General features: G+C 34.7%; 2 protein-coding genes across 2 annotated transcripts; one reads left to right on the top strand and one right to left on the bottom strand.

Annotated features, from left to right (window-relative positions):
• Nucleotides 1-506: 506 nt before the first annotated feature.
• On the bottom strand, nt 507-12,318 carry LOC128551700 (uncharacterized; the record flags this gene model as incomplete). Its single annotated transcript, XM_053532617.1, has 2 exons — nt 11,919-12,318; nt 507-713 (listed from the first exon to the last, which is right to left on the bottom strand). Coding segments are annotated over exons 1-2 (607 nt in total), but the record flags the coding sequence as incomplete, so codon positions are not given.
• A 3,435-nt stretch (nt 12,319-15,753) lies between these two features.
• On the top strand, nt 15,754-16,740 carry LOC123543797 (5-hydroxytryptamine receptor-like). Its single transcript, XM_045329865.2, has one exon. The coding sequence runs from the start codon at nt 15,754-15,756 to the stop codon at nt 16,738-16,740; it is 987 nt and encodes a 328-aa protein (XP_045185800.2).
• Nucleotides 16,741-17,497: the final 757 nt, after the last annotated feature.

Below are 17,497 nucleotides of genomic sequence, written 5' to 3'. Positions count from 1 at the left end.
AATTCTGCGAAAAATCAGGTAAAACATACCGATTGATACTTACCAAAATCATTAGTATGATCCCTAAAAACGAACAATCGCACAAGTTGCACGCGATACGTATGCATTCACGGGTTGGAAACTGATACAGCAAAACGTAGTACGGATTACATTGTACCTTTAATGCTACAAGAAGATGTTTTTATGGAAAAAAACAAGACGCAGATGCCAAATATCAGCCTGCGCAGAAATACATACATACGTCCCTGGCAAAGTATTTCAAAAATAAAAATCATGCTGTTAGCACGTGAAATGCCTTGTTTGCACACGATTTTTCTCCCGTTAATACATGGGCGGATCCAGTGAAAAAAGTAGTTTTTATGCAAGAATAAATATATTTAATTAAACAGTAGCAATGTCGTGTCTATTATATCCATTTTTACGGTAGGTAAGAAAATTTATAAATACAGTACTATGTAGTTTTCGTTGTAAATTCGTTGCATTTGCTTTGACACTTTTCTGACAACTTTGTGCTTTACTAAGCCACACATAAGCTGCTATGTAACAAAAGAACACGCAAATCCACGCCAAGACAAACGACCAACCATATGTGTAGACTTTGTAACGGTGGAGTATATTCTTGTAAGGTATATTGTGGCCCGGGAAGAATTCCATTTTCCGCAAAATGTGACATTTACCATGGAAAAGAGCTATACCAATGGTCAGAAAGAAACCTGAAACATAAAAACAGATCCAGTTAACAAATTATTTGGAACAAAATTGCACATTTGTTTGCTTACGTACTCAATTAGAGTGCATTTCTTCTAACTTTGGAAATATCTTACCAACATTTTCTTCTTTACAATTTTTGTTATCTGTATCTTATTTCATTGTCTGATGTTTTGTAAACAGTTACTTTGAATATTTGAATAGTTCTTTTTTTATATAAAAAACAAACTTAAATATGTAATGTATAATTTCTACCGATTTATTTTTAAATGATTTATACGTGAATAATGTAGGTCTTATAACTGGTGCAGGTTTGCTAAATCGCTCGAGTTTGGTTGAGGAATAGATAAATGAGACAACAATCCAGCGCGTGTCCTTAGACGCATATCTCCAATCTGTAAAGAATTTGATGCAATATATAACACAATATAACATATTATATTTGTAGGATGCTTCGCAGTATTTCTTATTTAACCTCGTTTTCCGATTTTTAAACATGCGTATAGTCATTTTGAGGAGGACTGTTTCCTGGTTTGGTAAGAGTATCAGGCGAAAGTACTTGTGTCAACGAATGTTATCATTTTGTAACTTACATTCTGCCACTGTGTACCTTCTAAAGCACACAGTAATATATGCAAGTAGGTATATCTTCGTATTGAAATTTTCGTCAATGATGGATTATTTTAACATAATTGTAACGCTACGTTCCAAAAGGTTTGTATGAAAACCTTTTCCTGAAATACAAGTTATTTACAGTTAACAAGTGTTGCGCTCTTAAGCGGTTCAGTATATTTCGTTAATAGTATTGAAGAGAGAATATTAGCTCTTTTTGTCATCAGGGAGTGTTGTTCTAATAATAGCTTTATTAGTGAAACAAACGCTTCATCATTTTAGGCCACAATAATCAATTTTGCTTATGCTGAAAGTTTTGACAGTAACATAAAAGTAAAGCTTGAGAAAATATATATATTTCAAACGTTGAACAAGTCTTATTTATTATAAAAAAACTTGAAGCATTTATTCATCTACCACATATTTGCTGTTTTAAGTCACATGAATAATTGCATATGTTATTCATGCCATACACACGACAAAAATTATTTGTATCTCAGTTCAGGGAAATATTTGGAAACTTAACAACAGGTACACAAGCCTATATCAGAAAGACAGAATTTTTTTCTTTCTTAACATCAAATATGTGTCCGTGCTATGAGGTCCTCAAATAATGAGGCAGACTATTTTTAAGTAGCTTCAGACATTCAATGAAACATTAATTCGTTGAAATTTTCAAAAGTTTGTAACTTTCCTTTTCTGTTTGTTTTTTCAAGTTTATGTAACTTGTACATTGGTATTATTGTCCATTTTATTTCTAAACAAAAAACAACACTTATTACACCGCTTATGACTAAAGAATTATATAGGTCAGCAAAGGTATAAACATCTTACTCATTATACATCAATTATTGAACAGGGCCAACTTCCCTGTTTGCGGGAACCGTGTCACCGATTTTTGATTAAAAAAACAACCCGATTTGATGCAATTGTATCACCTTCTCTTATGTTTACGAATAAATAATCCTCTTGGACAGTATGATAAACACTATCAGAAGAAATCCTTTGGAAGCATAGAACGCAACCAAGCAGAATCATAACAGACTCGGTATGAGCTTGTTATTGAAAGGTTATGAAACTGTGTTTAAGAAACAACCGCCACAAAATGTAACAACACTACGTCACAGTAAGGAGGTGGGTGAGGGGGTGGGGTAGGGGGGGGGGGGCATTTTACAGCCGCCAATACGGCATACAAAAAAACTGCTGTGCTGTGATTGTTAATAAAACCTAAGAGAAGGTTCCTTGGAAGCAAAGAATGGAACCAAGCAAAATAATAGCAGACTCGATTTGATTGCGTCTGTTCATGAGAGGTCCAGTAACATCGGCTTAACCGGAACTAATTAGATAAAATCAATTTGACGGCGGATATTACAACTATTTGACACTCATCCTCCTATCTGGAAATAGTGTATGAAATAAAATGTTAAACCTGATTATTGCATTTAATGACCTATATCTTTTCGTAGTCATAGACACTGTTATAGTGATATAATTAGTTTCTTTCTGGATATTTAAAATACATTTCAAAATTATTTAGGCTTATAGTCTTTCCTTTCCAAATATGATACAGAAATACTAATCTTTGCAGAATTTAGTAAATAAGATTTTATTGAATATCTATTTTTACGTAAAAGATCGCACAATTAAAGAGCAAGTATGAAAACACAATGATTTAAGCGTCATCAGGTATAAGACCTTAACAAGGGCAGAGGCCACAATGCTAGTTTGAGAAAAATTGGTGTAACTACAAGGGTTGGGTAATGAACCTAGAGCTTTTCACTACCATTTAAAGGTGGATAATCAGATTTTGGCCATGTAACGGATTTGTTCGAAACTTTAGTATCTGATCATTTACACTCATTTATGTTCACTTAACACTTAATACAAATTAGATTTTCACTGGAGGTATTTTTAAAATTTCATTTTCCTATCCTGGTTGCCCAACCAAGATAGAGTTATTTTATCTTAAGTATAAATTTGATAAACATACTTTGCCTAAGGAAATGTATAAATATTAGACATATTGTAATATATTTGTAAAATATTTGCATTAAAACTTATGTATTTAGATAGAATTCATTAGAAGAAAGACTGTTTTTCTGAAATAGTCTCAATTTCATTTGTATAGTACCAGTAACACATCTGCATGAAAAATACCAAGTTTCAGCTTCATTAAATCAGTTTTCCAGGTTTTATGGCATTTTCAGTAACGCGGGTCCCTGCGCCAATTTTCCTTCAAAACTGATGTCGCGACATAATTTTTAACCAGTTCTTCTAGCCAGAGCTGGTTTTTGCCCTATTTCATAAATTTTCACCATAATTTGCAAGCAAATTACACATTAACACTTTGAAATATATCAAATGTTCCCTCTGAAAGGTATATATGGGCATAATTTAGAGTGCAAATTTGCATTTTTTAAAAAAAATACCCCCAAAACAGTGAAAATGTGATTTTTTTGGGTTTTTATCAATTTTTGCAGCAAAATTTCAATGAAATGCTCATTTTTAACCAAAATGTGACCAAACTAGTTCATTTATATCAATATCTGGACAAATCTTAATGTTTGCCCACATTTTCTTATAGGTCACAATAGCCTAAATAGTTTTCCTTATATATTCTATATAAAACTGACCTTTTTCAAAGAGCTACCAAACATAGCTAGACCCATTTCAGAGAACAAATCCTTACCTCATTTTAAAGAGTTATGATAAAACTGATATAAAATGAAGAGAAAAGTAGGGGTCATGTATCTTCTAAGAGAGATTTCTCTGGTAACATTTACTTACTGTAAACTGACATCAAAATCACACTGCTGTGACCTGGAAGTACTACTCATACTAATACTGAGCTTGACTTCACCAAATACAACCTGCTCTCCCATTTTTCCTACCAAAATGTCAACAATACATCCACAATGAAATTTAAACAAAAACTAGCCTCAATTTAGACCTCTGTTGCCATGCCAAGTGAAAAATTAGTGTTCAAATACCTGGCAGCCATTACGCGACTAGACCAGATGGCTCCCACGCTGGTTCCTTTAGTTTAGTTAGGCCTATAAGAAAGACTGTTTTTCTGAAATAGTCTCAATTTCATTTGTATAGTACCAGTAACACATCTGCATGAAAAATACCAAGTTTCAGCTTCATTAAATCAGTTTTCCAGGTTTTATGGCATTTTCAGTAACGCGGGTCCCTGCGCCAATTTTCCTTCAAAACTGATGTCGCGACATAATTTTTAACCAGTTCTTCTAGCCAGAGCTGGTTTTTGCCCTATTTCATAAATTTTCACCATAATTTGCAAGCAAATTACACATTAACACTTTGAAATATATCAAATGTTCCCTCTGAAAGGTATATATGGGCATAATTTAGAGTGCAAATTTGCATTTAAAAAAAAAAATACCCCCAAAGCAGTGAAAATGTGATTTTTTTGGGTTTTTATCAATTTTTGCAGCAAAATTTCAATGAAATGCTCATTTTTAACTAAAATGTGACCAAACTAGTTCATTTATATCAATATCTGGACAAATCTTAATTTTTGCCCACATTTTCTTATAGGTCACAATAGCCTAAATAGTTTTCCTTATATATTCTATATAAAACTGACCTTTTTCAAAGAGCTACCAAACATAGCTAGACCCATTTCAGAGAACAAATCCTTACCTCATTTTAAAGAGTTATGATAAAACTGATATAAAATGAAGAGAAAAGTAGGGGTCATGTATCTTCTAAGAGAGATTTCTCTGGTCACATTTACTTACTGTAAACTGACATCAAAATCACACTGCTGTGACCTGGAAGTACTATTCATACTAATACTGAGCTTGACTTCACCAAATACAACCTGCTCTCCCATTTTTCCTACCAAAATGTCAACAATACATCCACAATGAAATTTAAACAAAAACTAGCCTCAATTTAGACCTCTGTTGCCATGCCAAGTGAAAAATTAGTGTTCAAATACCTGGCAGCCATTACGCGACTAGACCAGATGGCTCCCACGCTGGTTTCTTTAGTTTAGTTAGGCCTAGAAACGCAAGTTTGAAAAATTATTATTACCTCCCTTTGCCTATCTTGGTTGCGCAACCAAGACAGATTGGAAATAAATGAATTCAGAAGCTACACACAGCTTTAAAACTTGCATTTTGGTTCAGATTGTTCAATAGTTGATATGTCTATCAAATGCAAATGTAAAACTAGACATTATATCGAAATAGAAAGAAATACCCAGCTTTTTATATACTTTCATATTAAAGGGGAGTAATAACAAAATTTTATAAAAATAATAAAATATACATTTCAAATAGGAATCTAACTCTATGTAATCGGTCTTTTTGTTCCTTAAATAATTTTCTACCAGAATATACAAAAAGTAAAAAATGTCATTAAATGTTGATTAAATGTGATTGACCACCTTTAAGTTAGATATTTACATTAAATCATTGCGGATTACAGATAGTAGATTTTACCGGTGTTTGGCGGAAATACCCGATTAGCTGCGTTTGCTTAAAACCAGCACAACAATGACAACGAAAACAACAAATTTGAAATACAAACCAGCAATGAGAGATGAACAAGAAGCTGTGTGGTAGGCTCTAAAACTGTAGTACCTCACAAATAGACCAATTGCTCCGGCTACTAGACAAACACATATCAACGCGATGCACATCATTGCGCATGCGCTGGCCATAGTCTCCAAACCTATATAAACAGAAATCGGTGATCTTGACGTTTCTTTTATCTTTTATTTATTGTTTTTGGCTAAATGAAGTAATCTTTATAATATTACTAGACTGGCAGTCTTTGATTGCCATTTCATCTTCATTCATAGTTTTGCTTTTGTTAATGATTTCAATATCTATAATGTCAAACAATTTGATCATTTAAGCCGAGACGTACATTGAAGAACAGGTGCGTATTTCAGCGTTTCACCAATTGTGAATCAGACAGCAGTAATATTCTAAAAATCGTTGTTGAACGAAACGTATTAGTGTGAAGATAATTATCTTAAGTTTGGTCATTTCCAATCCGATGAGCATGGTGTTGTTTCAAATCTGATAACATTTTCTAGCTTTTGGTTCGGAAAGCAAAATTACTAAGTTATGAGAAAATGGTGCGGAAAACAATATTTTCCTTGAATTAAAATGCATCAATCAACTTAAATGTAATCACATAAGAACTTCAAACAGGGTTTCAAGCTCTTCGTCTAAGTAGGAATATTTGGTTTTAAGTCGGCTTTCATATAACCTACTCTTACCCGTACAATATCTAGGATTAATCAGCCACGACATTCTAAACCTAAGTGTAATACAAGAATGTGCATGTTTCGTAAATATTCTCAAATATTTTGCATTTAAAAAAATGAAGAGAAAGGGTAAAACATTGAAAGTGACAGTAATGAAAATAATGACTTTTGTTGCCCCGTTACTTACAGTTAAGTTCCGGCGCGTCAACGTGGATGTGTGAAGATTCGCTCGAGTCATGGAAATATACACACTTGTCTGGTCTCTTGTGACTCAATCCAATTCTTACACGAACTGCAACTTGAAAACAATACATTGTCATACATCATATAAATCCATTTAAGGCGACACTTATATTTAACGGAAGATGAAAATGAAAATATAATGACATGACATAATTTGACACTACTTAATTCTCGAAACAATTGTGTTTTTTGTTTGTTTGTTTGTTCGTTTTTGGTTTAACGCCGTTTTTCAACAGTATTTTAATTATGTAACGGCGGGTAGTTAGCCTAATCAGTGCACCAGAATTCTGTACAACTGTCTGAGACTGTACAAACCTGTTCTCCACAAGTAACTTTCCACATAAATCAGCGGTGTAGGACGAATGATTTCAGACACAATGTCTTCTATCAAATCGTCACGGAGAACATACGCCTCGACCGGGGATCGAACGCACTACCCCGCGATCCGTAGATCTGCGTTGTCCCTAATTTAGAAATCAATTGCCCTCAACTTTTAATTTTTAAGAAAATCAGCGAAACGGCATAAGCGGGCAACATGTAATGTAAGTGACTCGTCAAGGTTGGAATATTACTTGTATTATTTTACATACATTGTATGTATTAAAGTATGATTTGTTAATTAAGATAAATGTATTTCGATCAGTTCTAATGTATCTTGAACGGAAATAATGCACACATATGATTTCCAGGTATGACTACACACTTCCAGCAAAACTAGTATGTATGGATAATACACGCTTTTTTGTGTATTAACGTCGGCAGAAGCCCGCGGGAACCGGTCTCGGTCACAAACATATCCCCAGGGCTTCTGCAGACGTTAATACACAAAGCAAACTTGTATTGTTACTATTTTTACATAAAAAAACATTTCACGGTGACTAAATGTTTTGTTTTCATATGTATTGACTTTACGATACATTTTTAAATTACCATTCTGTTGTTCTTGGAAACGGTAAACATATATTAAATAACCATTACTAGGGCCGAGATATCAACAACACTAACAAAAGCATGTACTAAAGGTTTTTAAACATTTTTAACTCTCGTTACTAAAAACATGACTTTACCCATAATGTTTCATATTACTTAAAAATTTGGTAACCAGGAACACAATTTTTAGAATAATAACTTTATATTCGAGATATTTCGAGTATGATCACATTTCGAGCACGGATAAGTACGAACGGAGTGACAAGCTTTCAATTTTTTTTATCTAAATTCTTCAAGAAATTAGATAAAAACAAGAGCAGTCACTAATGGTGACAAATGCCCCCGCAGAACCTTGACCTTTGACCTGGTGACCTTGACCTTTGACCTGGTGACCCCAAAGTCAGTAGGGGTGGTGTACTCAGTAAGAACTATCAGCATGTGAAGTTTGAAGGTCCTGGGTGAAGTGGTTCGCGAGTAAGTGCCTTCATACAAAAAGTTAACGTTGGCCCCTGTGACCTTGACCTTTCACCTGGTGACCCCAATGTCAGTAGGGGAAGTGTACTCAATAAGTACTATCTGCAGGTGAAGTTTGAAGGTCCTGGGTGCAGTGGTTCGCGAGTAAAGTGCCTTCATGCAAAAAGTTAACGTTGGCCCTTGTGACCTTGACCTTTGACCTGGTGACTCCAAAGTCAGTAGGGGTGGTGTACTCAATAAGTACTATCAGCATGTGAAGTTTGAAGGTCCTGGGTGAAGTGGTTCGCGAGTAAGTGCCTTCATACAAGAAGTTAACGTTGGCCCCTGTGACCTTGACCTTTCACCTGGTGACCCCAATGTCAGTAGGGGAAGTGTACTCAATAAGTACTATCTGCAGGTGAAGTTTGAAGGTCCTGGGTGCAGTGGTTCTCGAGTAAAGTGCCTTCATGCAAAAAGTTAACGTTGGCCCTTGTGACCTTGACCTTTGACCTGGTGACTCCAATGTCAGTAGGGATGGTGTACTCAATAAGTACTATCAGCAAGTGAAGTTGGAAGGTCCTGGGTGCTGTGGTTCGCGAGTAAAATGCCTTCATGCAAAAAGTTAACGTTGGCCCCTGTGACCTTGATCTTTGACCTGATGACTCCAAAGTCAGTAGAGGAAGTTTACTCATTAAGTAATATCAGCAAGTGAAGTTGGAAGGTCCTGGGTGCAGTGGTTCACGAGTAAAGTGCCTTCATGCAAAAAGGTAACGTTGGTCCCTGTGACCTTGACCTTTGACCTGATGACCCCAAAGTCAGTACGGTTGGTGTACACATTAAGTACTATCAGCAAGTGAAGTTTGGATGTCCTTGGTGAAGTGATTCGCGAGTAAAATGCCTTCATGCAAAAAGTTAACGTTGGCCCCTGTGACCTTGACATTTGACCTGGTGACCCCAAAGTCAGTATGGTTGGTGTGCTCATTAAGTACTATTAGCATGTGAAGTTTGAAGATCCTGGATGAAGTAGTTCGCGAGTAAAGTGCCTTCATGCAAAAAGTTAACGTTGGCCCCTGTGACCTTGACCTTTGACCTGGTGACCCCAACGTCAGTAACGGTGGTGTACTCAATAAGTACTATCAGCATGTGACGTTTGAAGGTCCATGGTGCAGTGGTTCGCGAGTAAAATGCCTTCATGCAAAAGTTAACGTTGGCCCCTGTGACCTTGACCTTTGACTTGGTGATCCCAAAGTCAGTATGGATGGTGTACTCAATAAGTACTATCAGTTTGTGAAGTTTGAAGGTCCTGGGTGCCGTGGTTCGCGAGTAAAGTGCCTTCATGCAAAAATTTAACGTTGTGACGAATGAAATAATTAACGAACGAACGAACGGACGGACAGTTGAAAACTAATATGCCTTCCTTCGGGGGCATAAAAATACCGCACACTTACCAAAATCATTAATATGATTCTTAAAAACAAACAATTGCATACGTTACACGCTATTCTTATACATTCACGGTTATCGACAAAAATTGAATCGACGCTGACTTCGAAAAGGGAGAAGCGAGTACGTATATTGTTCGGGGCAGTGAAGGGATTGGTAACTGATACAGCATATTATTACATACTCGTTTCTGTTCCCCGTTAAGTTACACTGGTACTGGAAACGTCAATATTTTTCCATACACTGACGCCTGAATTTCATATTGGGTGCGTGACGTGTTATTGCACTATTTTTTTTTTATCTACTTCAGCATTGTCAATCCTATTCAGGCTATTGAACTAATTCATAATATTTACATTATATTTATGCGTGTAGATGAGTATGTAATAAAAAGGTTATTATCTTTGCATCGGAAAATATGCACTCGTTCTTCAGCGGAAGAGTATTGCGCTCCTAAAGCCGCGCAATATTCCCGCTGAAGAACTCGTGCATATTTCCCGATACAAAGCTAATAACCTATAAACATTCTATGAATTAGATTGCATGTTTTATGCTACTAGAAGAGGTTATTATGAAAGAAACAAGATGCAGATACCAGATGTCAAACTGCGCAGAAATACATCATACGTCCATGGCAAAGCATCTCATGAATAAAATCATTTATTAACAACACACGAATTGCCTTGTTTGCACATGATATTTTTCTCCCGTTATTACAAGGGCGGGTCCAGTGGAAAAAAGTAGTTTTTATGCAGGAAACTGAAAACTGAAATTTGATCTAAAACCGTATTTTGTGTCAAACAATACTGGTTTATCAATTTCGACATGTAATTTCAATTACAGTCTGGTTAAGGTAAATAACCTTATTTTTATGAAAAAGTATTTACTGAAACATTTTATTTGTCTCTCACCGGAAGTCAAAATGACGATAAGATCTAAACTGTGAACAAGAAATGTCTTTAAAAAGACAAACAGCGTAGAGGTAATAATGTTTGACGCATGAAAAATTCAGAATTAAACAGAATGTACAGACAGAAAATTGGTGTTGTTATTGTTTTTGTCTGCACCTGCCAGAGCGAGGCTCCAATGGGGAAAGACCCCTGGTGTCAAATTATGTAGGGAATAACTCAGTTTCGTGAAATAATAACAAGGAATTGTTAAATTTTCTGCTTTATTTTCACGAAGAACATGAATTTACCGTGTGTGCGAAACCGCGTACAGTCCGACACCGGGTACACTGACTCTACAGTTACAACCAGCCACAACTCATTCATCCATAAGCGAGGTACGCAACGGGGAAAGAAGTTTACTTTCGATTTCTCTAACGGTGACAAATGACTAAAAACTTTAAAATTTATAATTAGAATATATCATTTTAGTTATGGGTAACAAAACTACTAAATATGTTCCATTTAATATGTGCCTTCTGATAATCAATGTCATTTAAGACTTAATAAATGGTTTGTCTTCTCAGCGCGCACCTGTTCCGTGTTCTGATTACTACAGAATCTAGGTCAAAATCCATGTTATTCAGCTAACGCCGAAAAATGTCTCACACAGATAAAGAAGGAAAATATAAAGTCTAATGAATCAATTTTTTTACATGTAATTTATTCTTGTTTAAAATTTCAGCTGTCTATTGCGAATAAAATGATATTTCTACAAATTAAGCAATTCTTGTTGGAATTCTTACGTAAACAGATACATGTATTATAAAAGTATCGAAAATATATTCTGTTCATATGGTTTAAGCTGCATATTGTCAGTTTACTTCCACGTTCTACGGACGTAGCCTCTATGGAATAAAGATGAATAATGATATGTAAACAATAAACATTTACACAAACATATAAAGACAAAGTAAAACATTGGATAACAACGACATGGCAAAATCACCACTGGAGAGTTTAAATCGAGATGCTCAACAAAACTCATATCGCAAATATAATCTGAACTTTCATCTAAAGTAGTTCTTTAACAGGTATTGTACTTGACAATATTATGTTCTGATTTGTCCAGTGATAGAAAGCTATTGAACGTTTAATTGATTATACCTTCTTTTATTGTTAGGGACCTTTGATTATTTAAATGATTTATAAAGTTGTCTGAAGACAAAGCGTATGTCAAGTGTTATTCAGACCTTTTTCAAAGTGAATTTATGAACTGTATAATATAAATGGTTTACATACAGGCAAATTAGTAAACACTCACTAGTAAAGTTGAGTTACTGTAATTTTGATTTTGTAAAACAGTCTAACATTCAAAGTGAAATTAACATACCTACCTTCTAGTGAGTCACAGTCACGGAATAAGTTCCCATATTGTTCAAACAAGTCCAGTTCCAGTTCTTCTAAAATAAAGTTCTGTTCCGATGTATTCATTTCCGGTCCTTGAAAATATCGTCGAATAAAGAAAAGAGGAGCATGGTAGTGGGACTCTGATTTCATCAGGCTAAATCTTGAAAGAGAAGTAGCAATGGTTAGATTCGGTAGAATCTTAATTTGAAAATACGAGTCTGTATCAAAAGGCAACACTATTTGCGTCCCTGTAGAGTCGTTGACCATTTCAATTATTTTATTTTTATCAAACGTCCGGTATTCCCAATAATCAGTTGTCAGTGCTAAAATAAGTAGCACAGTGGTATTTCCCGTAAATATCAAACTACTGTAGTCGCAGATTTTCATAATTTTAAGAATAACTACGTGCGCTACTATTCTCGCGTTTAATGAATCATGAATTTTTAAAACCACAGTTAATTTCTTAAACAACAGCGACCGTTTTGTCGCCTTTTAAGATAAAGTTTTTTCCTAGACTTGATAGTCTCCGATACTTTCAACAGAAAGCATGCAATGTCAACCCTGCAACGACTTTACCTAAGATACGGTTATTGCTTCATAACTCTTAATTCAATTTGCAAAGGCAGCGGAAATTATCGGAGCAAATCAGCAAATCATTCAGGAGTATGACAAATGAAACGCATTGGAACATCTGCTTTAAGATATACCGTACACCTCAAAGCACACGGGATATGTATCAAAAGATTTTGAAAACGATATATCTTATTCTGAGAGCGCGACGCACAAAACGCAGGGGAGATGAATAAGACGATTTGGTAGCGATATATCTACATTAACACTGCAACACATGAAACGCATAGGACATGTATAAGAACATTACGAAAACGTTATATCTTACTCTCAGAACTTCTGCAGTTTCCAACAAGTGTCTTAAGTTGCAGAGTTCAGAATGATACAATTGATAATGTAACTCGCATTAAAGTAGAAGTATTTATAGTTATCGGTAAACATTTTTCCGCACCGATTTTTCATAACTTAATGATTTACTTTTCCGCATCAAAATTTGGAAAACAATTTTTTGTCAAGTTTCGAATAGAAACATGACGATCATTGGATGGGAAATTACCTTACTTGCCTTAAATGCCCGTCGTATCAGCCTGAAAAAGTTCTGTCTAAATGTACAATGATATACATAATATTTACTTTTTCCCCACGCTGACATAGATTTTTAGCGTTGTTATCTAAGACGAAGGCATAGTGTTTTACTGGTTATTTATTATTATTAAAACAAAATACAAAATTTGATATTAGGCATTCGCCTATAGTTCAGAGTATCCGGGGACAGATATTTTGTTGTTCACTTATACATAGCGAGCGTCATCGGATTATGTCGGACCCTGATGAACGATTTTTCATGCGTTAAAATTTGGTAAAAAATGGAGCCTTCTCAAAATTGTTTGAGACATGACCTTTGCAATTAAGAAATTATTCCTGTGAATTTTACAGAAAGCAAATCGTTTCTGTACATTTAAGTGATTTACAATCTAAGGGTTCTCCCAAGACTGATTGACTGCATTCCTTGAACGTGCCATTTCCTGGCTGAGATAGTGGTGGGGTTACGTCACACCGAGACACACAAAGTTCCAGCTTTTCAAGGTGCAGGAAGGAAACAAGTGCCACTCCGAGAATTATTTCAGGTACGTGGAGGCACCTGGGTAGAACCACCGACCTTCCACAAGCCAGCTGGATGGCTTTCTCATATAAAATAACCATCTACACCCCAAATGAGGTTTCGAACTCACAGCCACGGGATGGGTTGGGAGTGGTGATTAAAAGATTTGTATACCTAAAACACTTTTTCACAGCTTCGACTAGGTAATTTAAGTGAGAAATCTGTGTAGAGTCAAAGATTATCGTTTTCACTGTTGAAATACTTTGTTCTGTTCATTTTGAAAGTAAATTTTTTTTCTGGCGTCCATTCACGTGTAAAACTTTCTTTTAACATACACGCTTAACAATAAGCGTCTGAAGGGTGTTCAAATGCATGAATACCACAAAAATAACCCTATAATGAATTATTTCAGGCACTATCGCAAGCATTGGCAAACACCTGGGTATAACCTTCGACTTACCGCAAGCCGACTGAATGTCGTCCTCATACATTTGTCAAATGAAAGAATTACATACCCCGGGCTAGGTTTGGAACCAACAGCAGTGAAGGGCAGCGACCTTGACAGCTCGACCCGCCACTCTCGTCCCCATATCTTTTATAATCAAGATATTCAATATAAAACTAAATAAAAAAAATTACCGTCAAATATTTTGTTCTAATATAATATCATTATTACTGTTACATATATTATATAAATATTCATATGTCAAGTCCCATGTGCATGTCAGTAAAGTTCAACAAAGGTGAAACTATATCCGATAATTAATAGGTGGATTTATTGCACATTACCAGAAGCAAAATTGTACGTGCTGACTGACGAGCTATTAGTGTATGACATCCTATTGGCAACAGATGTAAATGAGCTAGGGGCTGACTAAAAAGTTATAATGTTTATTTCATTACGCAATTAATTAGCTCATAACATGAAAATGGTTCGGTAAAAATAACAAAATATTGTTTTGTTTATTTTCGTTTATTACGTAATTATCTCTTGTCGCGTCTTCTCATTAAATATATCTATCAAGCCTACTTAAACTGTACTGGGCCCCAGCAAATCTCATGATAATAAATGTATTGAATATACCGATTGGCATAGGTAAAACAGTCTTTCTTAATTTTTGAAGCTTTGCATGAATTTTTTTTACTTGCAAAATATTTTTGGTGTAATTTCATGTTCTTACATTCTTTTGCAAGAATACAGCAATGGTTACAACAATGCACTGGTTAACCAATTTCTATTATTGAAACAGTCTACATATATATACTTTCAGACTTATATTTGTTTCAGATGAATTGTGGAAGAAGTTCTTATAATATACAATCGTTTATGGCGAAATTTTTTTTATCCCACTGTCGGTCTAACAAAACTGATTTATCACTGTGTCATAATTTACGGTTAAAAACTGTGCCTTATTGTAAATTAGGTAAACTGGCATCATGTCTTTTTTCAGTGCCTAAACGATTGTGGATATGGTGGATAGGTGTTTTAAGTGTGTTCAAACGCAAATTTGGTGATATCATTCTAAGACTTAATACAAGAATATCTGGGGAACTCTTTGGTAAATGTTTCAAAGTTGGTTGAAAAGTTATATATATCAAGCTACACGTAAACGGGGTATGAATAAATTAATTATGAATATATAAAATACATTTATTTAATATATCGGTCTAATAGATGAAAGCAACAGTTGTTTTGGGTTTTTGGATCTATATCGACATTATTGTTGTATCGCAAGCAATGTTTAAAACCTTTTCGACACATCAAAACTCGTATAATATTACTTATGCGTTGTTACAGTTAAATGTAATTTCACATTTTAAACCGAAGGTAAGTGTTGAAAAATTAGGAAATTCTCAATACGTTTGCTATTCTAAACAGAAAATTGTCTCATGATATGATAGAAGTGAAAATATTTTAAGAAAATTTACGATCTACATTGGGTTATTCTAATTAAAGGTATGTAAAAACCTGGCAGTAACACATTCTACGCAAATGCAAAGCCCTGGAACAACCCTCACTTTGTGCATACTAGCTTCAATTCTTTGAATAAATGTCCATTAGAATTATTGGACGAAGAGCAAACCTATTATTTCAATGAATGTCTAACAGAAAGTGAACTAAACAAAATTAATTTTCACTCTTTCCGATGATGAATATTTCTGAATATTCAAATTATAAACCAAACATCTCCTACACGGAGACTGGTGTAATAGCGAACGATTCCAGTACACTTTTAGAAGTCTCAAGATGGTATTTTCTCGTTATAAACATTATTTTCATACCACCGACAGTGTTTGGAAATACACTTATACTTGTTTCTTTGACGCGATTTAAAAGTCTGCGTAGTGTGAGAGCATATATACTGGTTGGGAATTTAGCAGTTTCAGACCTCTTGGTAGGATTAATTTCTATGCCAATGGATGTAGTGTTTGTTTTATCAACATTTGCTTCGTCGTCGAAAACGTTTTGTTTATGGTATTTTAGTCTCTTATTTACTTCTATCGGACTTTCTGTTGTGAATTTATTTCTTTTGTCACTGGAGAGGTTTCACGCAATTGCAAGCCCAATCAAACACAAATTGCGCTTCACGAAACGAAGGATCTTTATCATGATAACACTCACTTGGATTGCTATACTTTTCGTTGGGTTTTTACCTTTATTTGGAATAAACAAAAAACTAGAAGGAGACTTTGTGTGTAAGAAAAAATCGATATTAACGCCTACATATATAAACATTGTAATAACAATACTACTGTCATCAATATTTATGAATGCGATATTCTTTTTCATCATCGTTCGTATTGCAACAAAAACTATGCATCGCCAAGTTTTGAGAAAATCGCTACAACACGAAAAGAGGCTAAAGAAGGAAATTCGCCATACACGCAATATGTTGATCATTACAGGATTATTTATTCTTTTCTGGGGACCATTTTGCATAGCTATTTTGATTCCCGGTGACTCTACAATCTTATTGTTTGTGAAACAGTTGTTGTCAAGCCTGGGTCTCATTAATTCTTGCTTAAACTGGATTGTTTATGGAGTAAGATGCAAGAAATTTAGAACTGCTTTCAGGAGTATCCTTACCTGCCGGTGTACGCAACGGGAATTTAAGCTGCCACCAACTTCCTCCTAACGTGGAAGTCTTGAAAACGTTATTTTTTATGCCTGTTTACTTCGATGATATAATCGATTTTAACAAAACTCAGTATACTTAAACATCTAAGTCATATCAACTAATACTTATTTATAATGTAAAAAACGTCGTCATTAGTAACTTAATGACTAGATAAAACAAAAGACCTAAGCAAAGTATTTTATTTAAGAATCGAATGCTATTTATGAGCGTTTCGACGGCTGGCCATCTTGCAAATTCGTGTATCGTCCTATCGATTTTTGGATGATTGCAGAACCTGTTTATTATTTTAAGATCTTTTCATTTCATTTTTTTACAATTTTGAACATATTCGTCCAAACGAAGTCATTTTGTTCATGTATGTTGTTATAATGAATGACGCTAGATTTTTCGTGCAATCTTACGGAAAGGACTACCCTTGATATTATTGCACCAATATTGTTTTTATCAAAATATTCGTTTTTCTTTCTTACCGTATACAAAACATATAGTGAATGTAAATATTTCAGTATGTACAGTAAGTCGACTCATATTGCACGAGCCAAGAGTGAACCTAGAACATATATCATGTTGTCTCCATAATAGAAGGTTGGACGAAAGTCGTTTTGTTGGATGTTATTGTGCTTGTTGGTATGATGCAGCTCCATGTACATGACTGTTTTATACTTGTTTTTTAAACTCATATTGTTAACTTTTTTGCACACCAACTAATTCATGTATCTAAATAAATACATAAGGCCACACCAAATTGATTACT

This window comes from Mercenaria mercenaria, unplaced genomic scaffold (genome assembly GCF_021730395.1).
Source record: "Mercenaria mercenaria strain notata unplaced genomic scaffold, MADL_Memer_1 contig_1570, whole genome shotgun sequence".
Taxonomy (NCBI): Eukaryota; Metazoa; Mollusca; class Bivalvia; order Venerida; family Veneridae; genus Mercenaria; species Mercenaria mercenaria.
This window is presented reverse-complemented; position numbering and strand designations above follow the sequence as displayed.

Bases quoted from the DNA above. Each gene is read 5' to 3' on its own strand.
- LOC123543797 (XM_045329865.2), top strand. From the start codon at position 15,754: ATGAATATTTCTGAATATTCAAATTATAAACCAAACATCTCCTACACG.